This window comes from Taudactylus pleione, unplaced genomic scaffold, assembly GCF_031769625.1.
Source record: "Taudactylus pleione unplaced genomic scaffold, aTauple2 ptg000579l, whole genome shotgun sequence".
Lineage (NCBI taxonomy): Eukaryota > Metazoa > Chordata > Amphibia > Anura > Myobatrachidae > Taudactylus > Taudactylus pleione.
This window is the reverse complement of record NW_028284981.1, coordinates 1,986,168-2,006,158: the sequence shown is the minus strand read 5'-3', so window position 1 is coordinate 2,006,158 and position 19,991 is coordinate 1,986,168. Positions and strand designations below refer to the sequence as shown.

Here is a 19,991-nt window from a genome sequence, read left to right as displayed (position 1 = left end):
TGGAGAAGTGGTGCTCCAGCTTGTGGTTCAACAAAATGCCTTCATGTCCATATCTGGTTAATAATCCAAATTCAATATGGAAGACTTTCATGTGACTGGACCATCCCCTGTTGTGGAGGGAGATGCCTACTGACTAAACCTGCTTCCTAGTTCTCCATGCAACGCTGATCACCACTGCTATGGCTTGAAAGTTTTGCTCTGCCCATCACATAATCCTGCTGGTTTCTCTCATGACCAGGGCACTCTTGGTGCCACCATGATGACTGAAGTATTTCACCTTGGCATTATCTGACTGGATCTTTAGAGCCCTTCCTTGCAAAAACAGGCAATCTCTGACAAGGGTGTTGAAAGCTTCTCTCCAGTACTCTGATGCCCTGACTCCTTTTGGGAGACCTAATATCATGGAAACGGCAATGAGCAGTCTCCTAGGCTGGTATCCGTAGTCCCCAGTTATGTACAACAAAAATTACAAAAGAACACAATCACATCAGATGATAGTGAAAATTAAAAAGTTTTATAATTACCAGCATCAAATGTGGCTATTAACAGAGAAGAAGAATAATATAGTGTGTATATTTATCTATAGAATACTTGGTCGCAAGTAGCTGCTCAATATTAGGCAAACCTCTTGAAAAACAAGGAAAAAAAAAAGTACAGTTCTGCAGTTAATGTGTCCACAAATATTCTGACTGTATGATACATTCATGTACTCTTAAAAGTATCACTTAATGAGATCAATAAAATTCAATGGTATATATAAGAAATAAGATGATCTGATAGGTACGTGAGTCTTTCTATACAAAGTCATATTTGAAAACCGTTAGCTCTTTTATATCCTCTGTTGGTCTCAGTGTGAGTTCTCTCCTGTTTTGCTGGAACATTGAATTATTAACAAAACCGACTAATTTTTCCCTCTAACCTACAATTTTTTTGCCTCTGATGAAATCATAGGTTATGCTGCCAGGGTTACATACAATTTGGATTTAAAAAAAAAAAAAAAAACAGTATGTATTTGATTGAAACAGGATTTTATTATTCAATTTTTTTTTTTTTTTTTTTAAATAAACGTTTAAACATTTAAAACGTTTACTTAGGATTTTTTTTTTTTTTTTAATTTTAAGTAAACGTTTTAAATGTTTAAACGTTTATTTAAAAAAATTAAAAAATCTGATTAAATCAAATCCGTTTTTGATTTTATTTTTTAAAAAAAGCCAATTTTATGCAACCCTGATTTATGCTCCAAGACTATTCTATATACAGAGTTAGAGGTGTGTGTTACAGACTCTATAAAATAATAATACATTTAAGAACTCTGTATGGCAGGGAATTTAGATTGTAAGTCCACAGGGGCAGGGACTGATGTGAATGCCTAAATATTCCCTGTAAAGCGCTACATAATATGTAGGTACTATATAAAGTTATTCATAGTTGGCAGATCCAGTTTAAAGTAGGGATGGACATCGGAAACCTGGCATCGAATATTTGCCGGGCTTCCGGCATCAAAAAATGCGATGGCAACAAGCCATAGCTCCTTTATCCTAATACTGGCTGTCATACTACTTCACTATCGTGTATCGTTAATGATTTTATTACTGCGTTTCCTGAGTTGCTAGGAAGACATCTAATCCAATTTATTAGGAATTATAGGTAGAGTAAAATGAAAAACAACCATATAATTGCATGTAAAGGCAAGTTGTATGAACTGATTTAATTTCGTCAGTATCTTGACTTAACAGTTACACAACACCCAAAAATACTTGTTGTTGGACTGTCTGCAAAACTCTTGATGACGGAGCAAATTAGTCAATAAAAGTAGATTAGTGCAGCTTCCTAGTTACAGATATAAGGAGGGGGGGCACTTAACAGCACAGAGAGCGGTCTGGAGAGTAAAGGCCATTCCACCTTCTTATGTTCTTGTTTATATGCTGTATAGAGAAGTTATAGATTGTCCTATTACATCACAGAATGGACTGACATCTATTTTTGGGGTGTCGCTGGTCTTTGCATTGTATTTCTCCCCATTGTATCTTTTGGTGGCTAATTTTCTCCCTTCGGCTCTCGAACCCTGCCGGCTCTCTCACACTTGTCATTGCAGATAATGAAAATCTAACTGAATGCAGCATTACCGACCCCCTTGAGCCATCAGCCAAGAGAGCAAGGAGGTAACTTTAAGCTAACTGAGCTGTACTAAAGTCCCTCCCACACCTCCCTCTGTTCATTGTCACATCCTCCTGTTATGTGTTGTCTAGCGTTCTGGTTGGTGGTTGTTTGCATGTCTTTATTCTCCTCCTTGTCTCTCACTCGTGTACTATAATCTAACTCCTCATACTATAATCTGCCTGTATATGTAAAGCTTGTTTTCATCTTTGTCCTTGATACTTGAACACTGATCGTTTAAAAATATTTAGCTTAATTAGTACAATGGTGCATTGTGCACTGGTGCGGTAACTTATAGCAACCAGATTGTAGTTGTGTGGGTTTTTTTTTTTTGTTCTAGTAAAACTTAGGGTGGGCACACACTAGAACGACGGGCAATCTGTACGATGGTGGGGAATTCCCGGACAAAGTGAGATTGCCCTTACACACTGTGCAATCCTATGAACGACGGAACGATATCTTGTTCCGTTCTTTATTGAATTGCACCACATCATACACAAGATCTCCTGATTTGGCCATGCAGAACGGCCAACCAGAGAATATCGTGTATGACCCGTGGGAGCGTGCAATCGGGCGTACACACTGTACAATCCGCTCAATATGTTGCTCCAATTTGCCTGGAAACGACATATCGCGCAGATATGTTCCTAGTGTGTGCCCACCCTTAGAGAATGTTTGCTGGTAGCCCTGTCTCAGAAAATCCTTCTGTTCTAACCCAACTTCCACAATCCTATGTTACCGTGATAAAGGATGGGGGACGTTTTTTTTTATTTGTAATTGCATGAAGCACCTTTTTCTCTAATTAGCTGCTGACACTCTAATAAGAAGCTCCAAAATATAGCGGGGCTCAGGGAGAAGATTGCACTGTGCATCTATAAGCTAGACCACCCTGACATCTGTCACAGTGGGCAGTGGGGTGGGGTTAGATCTTTCTAAAGCTGGGTACACACGGCACGATGTGTACCCAGCGATGCGACCAATGATTCGACGGGCGACACGTAGCGATCCGGTCCCCAACCGGCCAAAATGCCCCACCCCTCTCCCCACCAATAGACCTGAATGGGATCGTTCATCGCTTCTTCAGATCTCTGGACTGGAGAAGCGACGGACAACCCCACGGGAGCGCGCGGCAGACGATATTGAGCCTACATGCTGAACAATATAGCTGCTATATCGTTCCAATTCGTTGGATTGCCCGCTGTATCGTTCCATGTGTTGGGGCCTTAAGTGTCACATTTTAGAATTTTAGAGTAATGTATAATACATGTTGATGAATGTGTACATATAAACTGCATTAAGAGACCTAAAAGATAGAATCGATCTGGAAAGAATTTGCCCAGAGTATAATGCAAAATGCTGAAGTCCTATATTCTGAAGGGTTTTCCACCTTTAACCGACTCATTTTTTGGCTTGTACAGAGCTTTGCAAGTTGTACAGAATACGAAGGTTTTTCTGTGTTTATGCTGTGCAGTGTTCTCCCCAGAAATTTTTTCGAGCCGGGTGGCATCCAAAAGTAGCCGGGTGGTGGCCTTCGCAATTATGTGCGCGCCGGGAAAAGGGGTATCTCCCTTACCAATCCAGCCCGACAGGTCTCAGGCTGCTCCCCCACTGGCTCTCAGTCAAAAGTGTCCATTATACAGTGCCCCCTGTATTTTTCCCCTTTATGCATTGCCCCCTGTAGTTTAACTTTACCCTTATGCATTGCCCCCTGGCTGAAGTAGTACCCCTATGTAGTGCCCCCAGACTGGTCCCTTATGCAGTGCCCCCGGGCTGGCCTCTTATGCAGTGCCCCCCAGCCCAGCACTTACCTTTACTTGCTGGCCGCTCCCACAGCCTCGCGCTGACTGGATCTGACTAGATCCAGCAGGCGCACGGGGCAGGCTCCTCACGTCGCAGGTGACGTCATGACATCACTCGCACAGTGCATCACTAGGAACACTGACCTCTGAAGCGATCGGAGGCTTCTTTAGCCTCCGGTCACTTCAGAGGCCAGCGTTTCACAACAGGGGTCGGCGGGGAAAAGTGCCGGGCGGCAGGCTGTTTCTGCCGGCGATGTGCCCGCAGAAAACAGCCTGGGGAGAACACCGCTGTGCTTTCAGTCATGTACTTATTATCATAGTGGTTTGTGGAGCCTGGGTGGATATCTGGATCATGTTTAGCTTTTTTGCCCTTGCCAGTCAGCTACTCTACCTATAGGTCAGACCTTATGGAGAAATTAAATGAACCGCGGAACTTAGCGCAGGCTTTCAGGTTCCAGGTTAAGTGCCAGGAGCTATTCAATTATGTCCCGTTGTAAACCCCTCAGCTAGCGCACGCTAATCCATAGATCCCGGGATTAAGCCGCGTATCCACTACACTATTAATGAATGATAACGTTATCGTTTAATGGTTCATTATACTGTGCAGTGGACATTCAGTGCGCCACCCTCCCTCATTCCCGAATCTGCACAAACACGATATCGTCAGGTTGGACATCAGGTTTGGGCGATGAGCGACGGCGTCAACGACCAGCGGGAGTTTGCATCGCTTGTCGTTGACGGCATATCCATTGCACAGTATTACGGACGATGAGCGATAACTATATCGTTATTGTTCAATCGTTCATTTATATTGTGTAGTGGATACGCGGCTTAAGTCTGCCGAACTATGCAATTACTGTGCACGGTAAGCACTGAGGGTGCACTTAACGCAGATATCCGTTCACACCCTCCCGAGGTGCAAACAGAAATCCGCATTAAGTGAGCCCTCAACACGGGCAGTAATTGAATAGCTTCGGCACTTACCGCAGGCTTTTAGCTCCTGGGTTAAGTCCAGTGGCCAATTGATTTCCCTTATGTGTCTTCCTGGCCTTCTCGATACATTGACATGGGTGAGATAAGGAATCTAGGCAAATAGTGGGTGAAATAATGCACCCTTTTATTATATAAAAAGACGCAACACAAACCAGTAGCATAATTGTGACCATACTAAGTGTGGCTCACCACACTGCAAATTGCACACTCCTATCTCTCTCACACACATCTTGTCCTAGATCCTGTGATGCGCTATTCCGGCTGCTGAGATTCGCTCATTACGTCTCCCAGAGACTAACCTCTGTCTTCCCACGTTGAAAGTAGCAAAGTCTACAGAGGTTTCTCTTAACCACTTGCCGCCGCTGTCCTGCATCTTCCTTGTTGCTGATCCTTGCGTCCAGTTTAACCATAGCCGTTTCCCTGTGCTAATCTTTCATTCTCAATGCCTGATACCAGTTGCTGTCAGCAACCTACCTTTTCCAATACATGTGGCACAGCCGAGATCTATTCTGTTCCAAGGCAATGAAAACTAAGAGGTTGGTTCAATAAGTAAGGTAACAAGACCTCACATGTGCAATGTTCTTTCATTCTAATTTCCTGCCAAGCCGGAGCAGGTAGACCACTGCTTCCCCTCGCCACCATTAAACTGCGCCTCATGTCAGTCATACTGTCTTAACGTCAGATGTAAGGTGGCGGGGCTGGCGGAGACGTGGTCAAACATTGAGGTGCGCAGTATGAGCAGATTTCTGTGTATAAGGGCACAGCAGCAGCTGAAATTCATCGCCAACTTTTCAAGGTGTTCGGTGATGACGTCACGGAAGCAGGTTCAGGTTTGGTTCACTGCCTTTAATAACGTCAGGAAAGGCGTTCAAGATGAGCAGCGATCCGGCCGACCAAGCGCGTCCACCACAGATAACAATTTGTGCCGCATTGAAGGTCTGATTCAGGAGGACAGGCGCATTTGAGTTAGTGATGTTGCTGAGGAACTGAACATCTCAGTGGGTGCTGTGCACAACATGGTTCATGAACAACTATAGTATAGGAAAAAGTGCTCACGCTAGGTACCGAAGCAACTTGCAGGAGTTCGCATAACTTCATACGGCACTGTGAGGAGAGAGTGCAGTTCCTGCAGCGTATTACAGGCGATGAAACCTTGGTGCATCATGTGACACGGTAGACTAAGCAAGCATCCATGACATGGAAACAGACATCGTCCCCACCTTAAAAAAAAATTAAAACCGCTCATCAGCAAAGAATGTTGTGGCGACCATGTTTTGGGACCACGAGGGTGGTGGTCTTGTTGATTTCTCCCCTCTGTCCGCTATTGAGACACATTGAGCCGTTTGTGGAGGGCAGTTTGTTGAAAACAAGCTGGGTTGCTGCGAACAAGCTTCGTATTGCTTCACGATATCGCATGGCCACACGCGTGAGTGGTTATGGATCTACCATACAGCCCTGACCTTGATTTCCATCTCTTTGGACGATTGAAGAAACACCTGGGTGGAAGGACTATGAGGACAAGGCCATACTGTACCAAGGCCATACTATTGATTATATGCATATGTAAGAGTTGAATACATTTTACCTTTATCTACTGTGTTTATTGAACCACCCTTGTGATAACAGCCTGATGATATTTGCATGACTGAAAGGCACAGAAGGAAGATTGATCAAGTTAAAGCAATATATTATGACTTGCAAGCTCTGCACATGCTGTTAAATGATTTGTATTTCAGTTGGTGTCAGCACAAGATCCTTTAGGAGATTTTGATAGGTTTTTTTTTTCTCCCTCACCCCAGTAATATGGCTAATACATGTATGTCTGATCTCTTAACAGCTCGGAGACCCTTACAGATGAAGCAGCTTTTCCCGCAGAAGGTAAATAAAGATCTTTTCTGTCAGGTTTTTAGGGACTGAGCCTTAAATTATCCAACATATGTTTGATTCGACTACAGGGCACATATGTCACCTGTACAGAGTGGTGGCAGCCATTTTGTCGGTGAGTCCAGTAATCCGCTCACTAGTAACCAGTGACTGAGGCATTCCTAGTCAGATTGCATTGGTTCCTGAATTGATGATTTGTGTTCTCATGAATATTGTCTCAACCCACAAAATGTCCGCCTCCATTGTGTGTAATCAACTCTCTATAAGGCCCAGTATCTTCAACACTGGTTACAATTAACTTTTATCTGTAGTCATCTAAATACTTCTTCCCAGCATACACAACTCCCAATACACCCCGTTAACCCCTTTAATGGTTCTGTTATTTGTCTTCCTTGCGTTCCTTATTACAGAAGAGGCTGAGGAGCGCAGTGTGGAGTCGCAGTCTCCCGAGGTTGGTGTGAAGGAAATGGACGACTTATGCATTGCCCGGGCTCCTTCCATTTCCTGATGATTAAGTTGCGCTTTGTCTCTTGGTAGGGGATAGGTGGCGGACGTGCTTTGAAAGTGACCATCCAGCGCAGGAGCGAGAGTCGCACCACTGCCCTGCAGCCTGCCCGCGCAGAGAAAGGCGGTACGTCCGGAAGCTCCGCGTATAGCGGCCCCAGATTCTGCTGTTACATCTGCAAAACCAGCTACCACACTCTTCAGGTATCGTACTGTGAGAGAAATCCAACGGGTTAAGTGTCGCAGTAAATCTGGCCGATGGTTTTATGAGATCCAGTGCTCTAAGAAATTGTATATACGCATTTTTGTGTAGATTTTTGTGTGTGTGGGTGTTTGAATGACTGAACCGAATCACAGCTAGTATATAATAGAGCAGGACAAAGCTAGAGATTGTGCGCCGAGGCGCACCGGTGTATGTATGAATATAGACTTCTGATCTCGCACTGTCAAAAATAATTTTGTATTGTGGATAAGTATTAAAAATTGTGGCATTGAAATATGCTGTAGTTTCTCTTGTTACACGTATATATGTGTGTGCCTTATATTAGTAATGGAAAAGTCACTAAGTACAATATACTGTACTATATAAGAACTATTATAAACGCTTGTAGGAGCATGCAATATATAAACTCTACTGTAAAGGATGGACAGTAACCTTTGTATTGTACAATATAAGAAAACCTGGCCTGCTGAGATGCATTGCCCTAAAGGAGCCAATAAGTGTAAATGCAAAGTGCAGCTTCTGTATGAACCCGGTGTAATGTAAAGTGAAGCGGGCAGTCAGGTGTAGTGCTGACACGTGCAACCATTTTTGTTCCAGAATTTCCAGTCTCACCTGGTGAACGCTCAGCACCAGCAGAAGATCCAAGAGATCCAACATATCAGCAACGCCTGTCTGGTCACCCTTATGCCCACTGCAAAAGACAGCCAGGTTGGCATGGTGTGCCGAGATGGGTAAGGACCAAAAACGCGATGTGCCAGTATGTAATCGGGAAGTCTGCTTTTCCTAATTGAGTCTAGAATTGGGCATTCCCAGAATACCCAGGTAGCTAGGGTTGGGTAGATTTATGTGGGGTGTTGTAGTTCAGGAGTTGCAGGTTGTGACCCTGTTACAAGGCGGCACTGCCAGACACCAGGCATAAATGGAACCACAAAAAGTACCAGCGCTTCCTACTGGCCTATAACGGGCCGCATGGACTTTACTGTGATACCCTGATGGATGAGGAACATTTCTGTTTTCCGTGCAGTAAAAAGAAACAGATGAGATGGTGCAACGTCTGTCAGGTTCATTTCAGCTGTGACCTTATAAAGCATCGCCGGACTCCGGAACACAAGGTAATTTTAGCATGATGTCTGGAAACCAGTGAGTAGTGGTAATTTTGAGCGGAAGATTGGTAAGACAATACACACTTACTAATCTACTGCTCAATGCGTCTGCGCTGACATCACATCTGGGTGGGCATTTAACATTTGCCTGCACAGGTGAGATGTCAGTCATTGGTGGGTCCCTGCAGCCAGTGTACACACAGCCAGATGTGCCGTTGTATCTGCATTGGCTGTGCTGCAGGGCCGATATGTGAAATGTCTTTGAATTATGTCGTTCACAGCCATATCGTCTGTACACACCCACCGATGCACTATGCGATATGACGTTCGTCGGCTGATTGAACGACATATCGCATAGCACGAACCCAGCGTAAGTAGTTAAGTGCGCACTCATTTTCCCCTCCTTTGGGAGCAGTGGCTGTTGGTACATACTGTACGCAGTATTAAGAGCAGAGACAATCCTGCATCATGCTTGGCCACCTGTGACTAGACCGTGTGTATATTCGTAAATGGCCTAGAGCCAGATACAATCCCACCAATCCTTTTGCCACATAAGATTACGGTGATCCACACTGACAGTCTCTCAATCTTTTCAGATGGCAAAACGCTCCCTGAGACCATTCTGTACAGTCTGCAGCCGCCACTTTAAGACCCCTCGGAAGTTTGTGGAGCACATGAAGTCTCCTGGGCACAAGCAGAAGTCGCAGGAGGTAAGGGGAGAGCGCACAAAATTTCAAAAGGGCCGACATATTTAATCCTTCTCCCAAGAGTTTTTATGTGCCCGTTGTTTTACCTTCCCTGGCTTCTAGCAGTGATAACTGCTAATACCTTGTATGTCCCAGGCTTTTTTGCCTTTGTTATGCCACATCCCGGCTTAAGGGCTTTTCTGCAAGAGTACACTTTATCTAATGTCTCCGGTAATCTGTAAATGTCGCTGTAAAAGAGAGAGACCGGTTTAGTTAGCGCTCATCTTCTAATGCTGGGTACACACTGACTGATACATCGGACGATCAGTTGATCGGCCAATATATCTGCTGCACGTCGGCCGGTGTGTACCCGCGGTATGTCGGTGAACGTCGTTGTTATCCGACATATTGCATTGGCTGTGCTGCATAGACCATGCATACAAAAACAAAGAGAAAAGTAGGGCTAGTTGTTGGGGCACACTTAGAAAACTATAATAAAATATAACTTTTATTCGATATATTTAAATAAAATGTGAGGTACCGGAATTCCCCAAGAAGAAACAAAACTATAAGAGTATAAATGTAAAATGGATCTAATAAGGTCCTGAGGTGATCCTCTGGCGAAATACTAAATAATTAATGATCGTACCAATGGGTATAGTATTCGTGATCAAAAAAAGGTAAAGGTGTTTAACCATAAATAGGATACACGAATAAGAGTATGGTTCGTGGTGCTCTGACTGACACACTTGGGGTACGATCATTAATTATTTAGTATTTCGCCAGAGGATCACCTCAGGACCTTATTAGATCCATTTTACATTTATACTCTTATAGTTTTGTTTCTTCTTGGGGAATTCCGGTACCTCACATTTTATTTAAATATATCGAATAAAAGTTATATTTTATTATAGTTTTACCTCACATTTTATTTAAATATATTGAATAAAAGTTATATTTTATTATAGTTTTCTAAGTGTGCCCCAACAACTAGCCCTACTTTTCTCTTTGTTTTTGTATGTATTGTTCTTTGGGCTATGGGAGCACCACCAACAATTTTCTGAATGATCTTATTTGTAAGCAATGATCACGTATGGTTGGTCCCTTGTGGATAATATTGATCGAATTTGAGAAAATCGGCTCTGTGCAGAATCTTCCCTTTCTTCTTGCATACTGCATAGACCATGGACAGATATGTCTGCAGACATATCTGTCCATCGGCAGGTACACACGCGGCAGCAGCGAGGAGGGGGACGGGACACGCCTCCGACCCGCCGCAGGGTCCCGGCCGCTGGGACCCGAGGGCACAAGCAGATGATGGCCGTTCAGTGTGTATGAACGAATGAACGACCATCATCTGCAGATATATCTGTCAGGTGTATACCCACCTTAAGACTAAACCAATACATGTTACCGCTATTATTCCTATCAGTTTTTAGTAAATGTATTCTATAAGTCTTTGGGGTCTAGTTACTAAGCAGTGTTAGGAGACAGAGTGAAAAGTGATAAGGTGCCAGCCAATCAGCTCCTAACTGTCATTTTTCAAACACAGCCTGTGAGATGGCAGTAAGGAGCTGATTGGCTGGCACCTTATCACTTTTCTCTCTGTCTCCTAACACTGCTTAGTAAACAGACCCCTTTGTCTTTTTAATGTCTGTCTATAGCTTGAACCCAGCACACATTACTGCAGGAGTTTACCTGATGTCACAAGTCACTGACTCGCTTGTGTGATCCTCTATAGGTCCGGCTTCGTGAGAAGGAACCATGGAGCCTGGAGGAGTCCGAGGAGCTGATCACAGTGGACGCCGTGGGCTGTTTTGAGGAAGAGGACGACGACGAAGATGATGAAGAGGAAGAAGAGGGAGTCAGCGCAGATGACATTTCCGAGGACACTGAATGTCTTCCGGTAAAAAATGAATTAATTAAAAATCGCAAATTCATTTATTAAACGGGTCTTTAAAGTATAATATAGATTTAAACCAATTCTGTTATATGGTGCATTATTCACATGGAGTGGTTAGAATTAAACATGCATGCTCTTTAATCCCATTGCCGCTAACAACACACTTGGAGACATTTCTGAAAACTAGTGCAAAGGTCCAACTTTCTTGTTGCTCATTAGTAACCAATAAGTTTTTATTTACTAAACAGCGCTACGATAATGACTACAGTCTGGTTAGAGCCTGCAGGCAGCATCGCTGTTCTCCTGTGTACTTCATAAGTGTCCCCAACTGCTCTTCCGAGCTATGCAAGTCCTTGTTGGAGCATAGAGCCTGCCTGTTGAATTATATTGGGCAGTCTTTGTATATATGTGTAATATATTTATATAGATATATATAGTTATTGTATAATTGCTTTCCCCACCTGTAAAGAAACGTATTTGTAATACGATGATGTAGTAAATGCCTGCCATTGATACGTTCAGTAATTAGGTAACAGCGCAGGTTCCTCTCCAGATCCTATACATAGCTGACTGCACAAGGGTCCTGGTCTCTCCCTCTTCTCACGCTATGTAGGCAGTCACACCTTTCATGTTCATGTATTTTCCTGTAAGCTTTTCGGTTCTCCCTGTATACGCTCTTGGCTTCTTGACCTACAGATGTTTCCTCGCACATCCCATACAACTCTGGTAGCGCCGGGCGCCGTCTTTGCCTGAAAATGCGTCTAATTCACAATGTGATGTGATTTGGACACACCGGCAGACACTGCTGATTAATTTGATAGATGACACTTTTAAATGTGTGTGCGACTGGGTCTCTGAATCTGTATACTAAGTGTTACAATACAGAGGCAGCGGCTTTTTCCACACCAAGTTCCGTTGTGCTGCGTATACAGACTTAGTCGCACACAGATATACAAGTGTCACTTATCAAATTTATGAGTGCAGTCTCTTGGTGCATCCTAGTCGCATCACAGTGTGATTTAGACGCATTTTTGGGGCGAGAAACACGCCCGGCACTAGCATAGACGCACAGGACCTGGCGACTCACTCGGGCATCTCACGGCCCATGGGGTATCGAGGCTAGATGTATGAGGACACATCTGTAGATTCCAGCTTTGGGCCTTATCACCATCTGTGCAGACCTGATAAAGGCAACCATTATTTCTCCAAGACCATTCCTAATCCCTGGCGCCTGACCAGGGGTTCTCAACCCTCAAGTACCCCCAACAGGCCGAGGATGTCTGTGGAAGCAGGAGAGCTAATGACTGGGTTGAGCTTATTTCCCCTTCATCCTAAGGCCCTGGAAGTGACGTGCAGTGAGGACGGAAGTGCGTTTCCATGCCCATAAAGGCCACCAAAAGAAATTTGTTGGGCTTGCTTCGTTCACCACGCTTCGGGCATAGTGGCTCGCTATATTCACCACATGTTTATATTCCTACTCTGTCCACGTGGATAGTAAGGAATGATGTAGGACAGTAACTGATGACGTCGGGGTCCGCTCGGTGAAGGGCATCTAGACACTACCATAATTATTGACCCAGCAAAAAAGATGAACTCACCTGTGCTTGATTAGTGAGCCGCAAAACATGGCCTGTTGCTGGTGTTTGAGGACTGGAGTGGATCTCCTGCTCTAGACAATTGTTCTGCACTATACAATATGCCGGTGGTACAGACACTGAAGCCTTCTCATGACTTAAACATGTGATATCCATTGCATTGCTTTCCATTGTTTTTTGTTTCTATTGGCCATTTTTCCCTTTAAGCCTATATGAGCTGCTTTTCAAACTTGATTTCGTGCAGGTTCAAGGAGAGGACAGTTTTGCTGATCTTGAACAAGGCGAAGAGTATAAATCGGACACCGCCTATGGTGAGTACTTTGGGCCCCCCCCGTGTCCGCTTTACGCTTTTACTGCAGTTATTACAGGTTTGATGGGTCGGACGAAGCCTCGTAGTCAGGGGAGATCTACACCATCGACATTGCTCTCTCATTCTGCTTTTCAAAAAGAAACATTCTTCCTTTTTTGTTTGTCTGTTTCCTGCTGGAACTGTCCTCTATCACATTGGCTGTATAGGAGTCTGCCGTTAGTCCTGTGCATTGTCTGTCTGTTTCCTGCTGGAACTGTCCCCTATCACGTTGGCTGTATAGGAGTCTGCCGTTAGTCCTGTGCATTGTCTGTCATCTGTGAAACATCCATCCGTCCCCTTCATCTCTCTCCTCTGTTTCCGTTAACACGCTCTCTTCTCTGTTCTTTAATTTCGTGTTTCCCTTTTGATATCCATTCTGTGATTTGCCCTCCCGTTTCACAGGCCTGGATTATATGGTTCCCGTCGCGGGTTATCTCTGCAGGCTGTGTCACAAATTCTATCCTAGTGACTCTGCTGCCCGGCTCACACACTGCAAGTCCCTGGTGCATTTTCAGAACGTCCAGGTTAGACCCTTCTCCTGTTGCATGGCCTGGCTCCTGTTTTGTTTTGACGCTCTCACTTCTCTCTTTGCTGTCACTTGACCACTCTCTCTCCATTATTCTTAGCTGTTATTTTAGATCACTGTGTTTCCATCTATCATACCATTTTATATTACCATTATGAGCTTCTGCTTATTTCCCTGCCATCCTACAGCATTCAGCATCTGCTCGTTGAATTAATAGCTTTGTATGTGCACAGCGTCAAGCCAGGCGTTCTATACCGTAGTGCAGATCTGTCCCACATAGCAAGTAGGATCTGATGAAAGCGTAAACGATCATACTGACTCTCCGGGAATACTGCTGGGCACACACTTTACAGTACAGTCACTTGTCTGATTGTTAGGCAATCACTGTAGGTGGGCGGGCATCTATCCAATACAATGACATGTAGATGGGTAATCTGATAAGATGAGGTGGAAAACTTTCAATAGCGATTTTATTTTGAAACTCGCATATGCAGTTTTGTGCTACATGTGTATATATACAGGACTCTGCTTGATTGTGCTCAGCGAAAACCCCTACCAAAAAATAAAAGAATTGGGATCCTATTCCACTGTTTCTAGGGCCCATCACATTATTGGGGGGGGGGGGGCAGCAGCAGTTGGGAAAGTGGTGTGGGTAGAGGGGTAAGGGCAAGCGGCAGTCGGGGTAGAGCTGGGGGGGTAAAGGCAGGGAGAAGTTTGGATAGAGGGAGTAAGGACAGGCAGGACTAGGGGTAGTGAAGGGGTAGGTGCAGACATCAGTTGTGACAGTGCTGGGGGTAGGGAGGGGGCAAGGGTAGATAGCAGCTGAGGCAGTAATGGGAGCAATGAGAGGGTTACGCTAGGGAGGAGGCAGGGTAGATAGCAGCTGAGGCAGTACTGGGAGCAATGAGAGGGTTACGCTAGGGAGGAGGCAGGGTAGATAGCAGCTGGGGCTGTACTGGGGGGCAAGGAGGGGTTTTAGGGGCAGATAATGGTGGCAGGGAAGGGGGTCAGGATAGCAGCTGGCACAGTACTTGGGGTAGGGAGGTGGTAAGGGTAGATAGTTAGGGCAGTGGTTACCGCCTTCATCCTGCTGGGAGTCTCCAGTTGGGTCACTGTTGTAAGCCTCTAGCTTGAGCAGCAGCCCCAGCTCAGCCAGGTGTAGAGTTTCAGCTGCCTCCTGTCCCGGGCAGTGTCCACCTCCCTGGCCTCCTGCATGCAGAGAGCTGGCTGAAGGAGTCGGGAATGGAGAGCGGGCTGCTGGAGGGGGAGGCCGTTGCCAAGGAGGATGCCCATTGCCGAGCGGAGAGGAATGTGGGTGGGGAGGGAAGGACTAAGGTCTCTGGCAGTAATTGGATGAGGAGACTCTGTCGCCCGCGGTGATTGGGTGGGAGATGCTGAGGATGTTATTGGGCCGGCTGCTCCGGTGCACGTACACCGTGCGTCCTGCAGGACCCGACCATTTTTAAAACCTGAGTGATCACTGCTCTGGGGGTACCACCAACTTCAGTGGGATGACCCATTATAACATCTATAGCATGGCGGACCTATACCCTCATATTGTCGGATTTTCTTTATGATAACCAAATACTTCCCTTTACAGTGTAGTGCAGAATCGCCCTAGTTCCTTCTATTACGTAGGTATATAATTGTATGATGCCTGACGATGGTACATGCTGCCTTGTGCTGGGAAGTGTAAGGTGTGAGAAGCCGTCATTTCAAACAAACTTCTGGGTTGTAACGTTTGTGTCTACGTTGAATAACAGTGTGATTCCTACAGACATGAAATCCTAAAACCTTATGCGCGTGTGATACATTAGGATGTACACGATTTATAGCAACGTCTATATGTCTCTGGCAGGATGTGTTTTAGTCTGCACAATGATAAATATGTAATAAATGATCAGTTAGTCTCCCTTTCTTACTGTACCCATGGTAGGAAAGACACATTATACTTGGGGACTAAAAAGGCACCATGCAAAGTGTGTGTGTGTGTGTGTGTGTGTGTGTGTGTGTGCTTTATAGCATAAATGCGAACATCTGGTTACTTTAAGCAGATGCACTTTTTTTTTTTGCATCAGTTATTATAATGGTCCTTTTGTGTCTCAATAATGTAATATATTGCCTATGCCACCTGGACAGCACCAGGAGAATTGCACTCATTACAGACCACCTACATGCCGTAAACTGATGTGGGACTGACGTCTGTATTTCATTTACAAAAAATCTGACGTCCAGCGCGGCAGAATAATTTGAAACTGTACAGTCTGGCCCTGGTTTACTGTATGATAGGACAGGACACTATCCTGTCGCTATGCAGTCAGGAAGCCGGCGGACCTAATCCCGACTGCCGGCTTCCCAACTGCTTTATTCCAGCGAGGGTTAAATGACAGGCGCCTAAATCTTAGACGCCTGTCATTTTACCGAGACCGGCGCTCGGCATCCCGATCTAATTGATGCCGGGCACCGCTGCGGAGAGCAGCGGGGGGGGGGGGAGGGTTAGCTATAGGGCTCCCGGGGGGGACTTAGGGTTAGGCACCCCCCCAAGAGGTTAGGGTTAGGCTAGGGGAAGGGGAGACTAGGGGAAGGGGGGGGGGTTAGGGTTAGGCACCCCCCCAGGGACTTAGGTTTAGGCTGCGGGGAAGGGGGGGGGATTAGGGTTAGGCACTGGGGGGGAAGGTTAGGGTTAGAAACAGGTTAGCTAATACTTACCGTCGACTATTGGGATTTCCTTCTCTGCCGGCCCCCTGGTGTCAGGATTCCAACCGCCGGGCAGGGGTCCAGCGGTAAATCATACCGCTTCCATCCTGTCCTGTCCTGATAAGGAGGACACCAGGACTCACTCCTGCACTGGCGTTTTGTAACTCTTGTTCCACTTTCTTTGCAGAGATGCAAAGCAGTGAAGAGCCGAGGACAGATGCGGGCTGAGACTTCTTCCCAGGAACCACAGGAGGATGAAAATGAAAACCAGAAGCACGTCGGGATTGTTGGTTTGGAAGGCGATGGCACTAAACCAACAAAGCTGGGAAAAGTACACTGCGCAAAAGGAAGTATTGCAGTGGCCGATGAGCTTGGTGCCAGTGCTGGTACTAATGAAGGTTCCATTACGGTCTTTGACACTGTGGGTACAAGTGAGGAGGATGCGGGTTGCCTGCTGGAGCCAGAAGCGCTGCTCGCTCAAGCGGAAGGGAATTCGGAGCAAAGACAAGAAGAGACAACCTGCGGTGACGAAACCTCAGCGACCTGCAGGCGTTCCTCTCGCCACAAAGTCAGATAGAGGGGTAATAGTCCGGGCACTACTTGTTGATTAGAATCGGGCTGCTCCATTCACTGGGAGATACAGCAGCCAAGTAGTTAAAGGATGGCGAGACCCAAACATTAAGTTTTTATATATGATGGTAGAATTCACAGTTTAGTTTTACCTTGTTTATGAAACGTTCCTATTTAATAAGGCTGTAGTGGAAAATGTAGTTTTGCCTTACATTATGAGAAGTAAAAAAAAAAAAAAAACCCTCCAATATTTCTTAGACATTGGCCAACATGATTCTGATTTAGGGCCAAAGAGCTGAAATAGCAAAGCATAGCAAACGAGTAAGTTTCTTCAGAATTCCTAATGTCCCACTCCAACCTGCACAGAGCTGTTCCCTACATTGTAAGTGTGTTTCAAATACCAGCTTCTGCACTGTCCCAGAGGGACACTGATAGGGAAGGGGAAACTTTCCTAGGTAGATGTTTAAAAGATGACTGCTTTCAACAACTGTCTGGAATAGATAGCAGACCTATATCTGTCCAGCTGTATTCTTTATCCCCGTAATCAACTGTGTTTTAAATATACTCATGTCCAATTTTTACTTCTCCTGCAGTAAAATATAGAAAGACACCTTAGTACGTCATATTTTTTTTTTTTGTCAGGAAGCGTAGCAGAGGCTGCCATATTGGGATTGGCAATAGAAAGCATACTCAATCCATGCTGAGGGAAGGAGGATTAAAAAGAAACATTGTGTCCGCAACAGTACTCTGTTGTCAATTTGGTTCTATAAAGGCCATGCTGTACATGTTTGTTTTCTCTCAGGGGTGGGTACGGGATCCAGGCGGTCGAGGTGTTGGCTGTCAGAATACAGTCAGTCAGAATCCCGACCCCCTGAACGACCATCCCCCTAATGGTGCATACACACGGTCAGACTTGCTAGATCAACGATTTGACCGATTTCACCTACGATCTCATTAACTAACCCCAACCCCAAAGTCAGAATCCCGACGCCTGAACGACTTTCCCCCTAACTCTAATCCACCTTTCCAGTGGCCTAACCCTAAAGTTGGCCGTACAGGGTGACCGCCGGTCCGTTGGCAGACGGATCGTGCTGTCACTGCCGGCAATCGTGTGGTCCCTGCAGACCGCACAATATGCCGTCTTCCCCCTCCTTCATCTGAATGGGATCGTACATCGCATCCTAGATCAGATGGTTTTGCTGAAAGACCTGGGGATGCGATGTACGACCCCGCGGGAGAGCGCAGCACGATATCTGGTACGATATCGTGCCCATACACGGCACGATATAGCACCTATATCGCGCCTATCCATCGGATCGGCACGTAGAGCGTGCAGTGTATGGGGGCCTTAAAGCTGCATACACATAAAGATTTTGTTACCAACGATTTTATGAACAATTATCTGTTAGATTTTCTGAACTACAAACTATTTTGTAACTTTCCTTAATGAAAATCGTTCAGTTGGTCAGTCAGAATGAACTACAAAAGGTAACGCGCATGAACGCTAATCGTTCTTCGTTGCAACTGAACGATTTTTTTCAACGATGTCGTTATAGTTAAATCGTTCAAAAAATCGTTACGTGTGTATGCCCCTTAATACTTACCATCGGGATTCTGGAGCCGGGATTCTGAGTGCTGTCGGGATTCCGGCACCGGGATGGTAACTATGGCCCTCATTCAGAGCCGTACGCTCTGAGCAGAGCGCACGCTCTGAATGAGGGCCGGGCTCCATTTTCATGGAGCGTCCTCCTGGACGCTCGTATAGCTGTGGGTCACCACCCACAGGCTATACGAGCGTGCTTCGTGATGGCCGCGATGGTCGAGACCATCGCGACCATCGAAATTGCGAGCCGGAGCCTGCGGTTGAGGTTTTCAACCGCAAGCTCCGGAGTGATTTTGGCTCTATCAGAGCCAAAATCACTCCCACTGACATCACTAGTGATGTCAGTGGGCCGGCTTCTGACGGGAGGCGTTCCCGTGGGAACGCCCCCGTCGGAGGCACGCCCCCGGCACGCCTACCAAAGGGGGCGTGCTGTCAATCAACATTGACAGCACGCCCCCTTTGATCGGACACAACGAGCGAAGGACTTTCCTTCGCTCGCTCCGTCTGGCGCATGCGCACGACGGAGCTCCCTCCGTCGTGCGCATGCTCAGTGCATAACATCGACCCACTTGCGAGCGGACAGCCGCTCGCGAGTGGGTCTGAATCAGGCCCTATATCCCTTCTCTCACCCCATTACAAATACATTATTTTGTAGGGGTCAAGATGAATAAATATAACGTAAGAATCTTAAACTATTCGGAGGGCGGTAGCTTATATTATTGCTGTGTAGTGAGGTCTGGCTCACTGGAGCATCAACACACTAGTGAGCACCAGAATATACATGTGACCAAGGTGTGCAGTTTCTACTATATTGGAGAGAACGGACACGGTAAAATTAAATTATCAGATGTGTTTGGGGAAAAGTATTAATAAAATCATCATCTACAATTGGCGGCATGTCTGCTCTCCACTTGCCCTAAATCCTAGTAACAAGTGAATGACCATTTATATATAATTTAATTTTTTTTAAATGAGACTACACATTCCAAAAGAGGAGGCGTAATAGTTACCTGTACTGAGCCGATTATTTAAATGAATCTTCTCGTGGCAGTAAGAACGAACGTTTAAACAACTAAATACGCCTGTAATGTTTTGAAATTGATTAGTCGAATATTTAAATTCAGCTTCATTACCGTAGTGGTGATATATAATCTACGCAGCGTCATGGCGGTAATCGCCGTCTATAATGGTACAGGTAGTGGACAAAAACAAAGATGGAAACCCCATTATAAAGTGACATTATAGGGCAATGTGCCTCTATGTGCTGGAGCGATGCTGGCACCATTCTTACATAAAGTCACACCAGTGGCGCCTGGTTCCTGGTGGTGGAAACGCAATTTACAGTATTGCGTTGGTCCACAATACCTTTTAGAAATGTTTGATTGGGTTCAAAGCTGGT

General features: G+C 45.4%; 1 protein-coding gene across 2 annotated transcripts in view; it reads left to right on the top strand.

The window, feature by feature from the left end:
• CIZ1 (CDKN1A interacting zinc finger protein 1) overlaps positions 1-17,599 on the top strand; it is a 35,738-nt gene extending 18,139 nt beyond the window's left edge. For both annotated transcript variants that reach the window (XM_088453331.1, XM_088453332.1), the window contains exons 6-16: positions 2,096-2,162; positions 6,787-6,827; positions 7,244-7,284; positions 7,371-7,541; positions 8,158-8,291; positions 8,585-8,672; positions 9,260-9,373; positions 11,091-11,255; positions 13,092-13,158; positions 13,599-13,720; positions 16,607-17,599. In XM_088453331.1, coding sequence (XP_088309457.1) covers positions 2,096-2,162; positions 6,787-6,827; positions 7,244-7,284; positions 7,371-7,541; positions 8,158-8,291; positions 8,585-8,672; positions 9,260-9,373; positions 11,091-11,255; positions 13,092-13,158; positions 13,599-13,720; positions 16,607-16,996 — 1,400 coding nt within the window. In that variant the 3' untranslated portion in view covers positions 16,997-17,599. The remainder of the gene's footprint in view (positions 1-2,095; positions 2,163-6,786; positions 6,828-7,243; positions 7,285-7,370; positions 7,542-8,157; positions 8,292-8,584; positions 8,673-9,259; positions 9,374-11,090; positions 11,256-13,091; positions 13,159-13,598; positions 13,721-16,606) is intronic.
• The last annotated feature ends 2,392 nt before the right edge of the window (positions 17,600-19,991 follow it).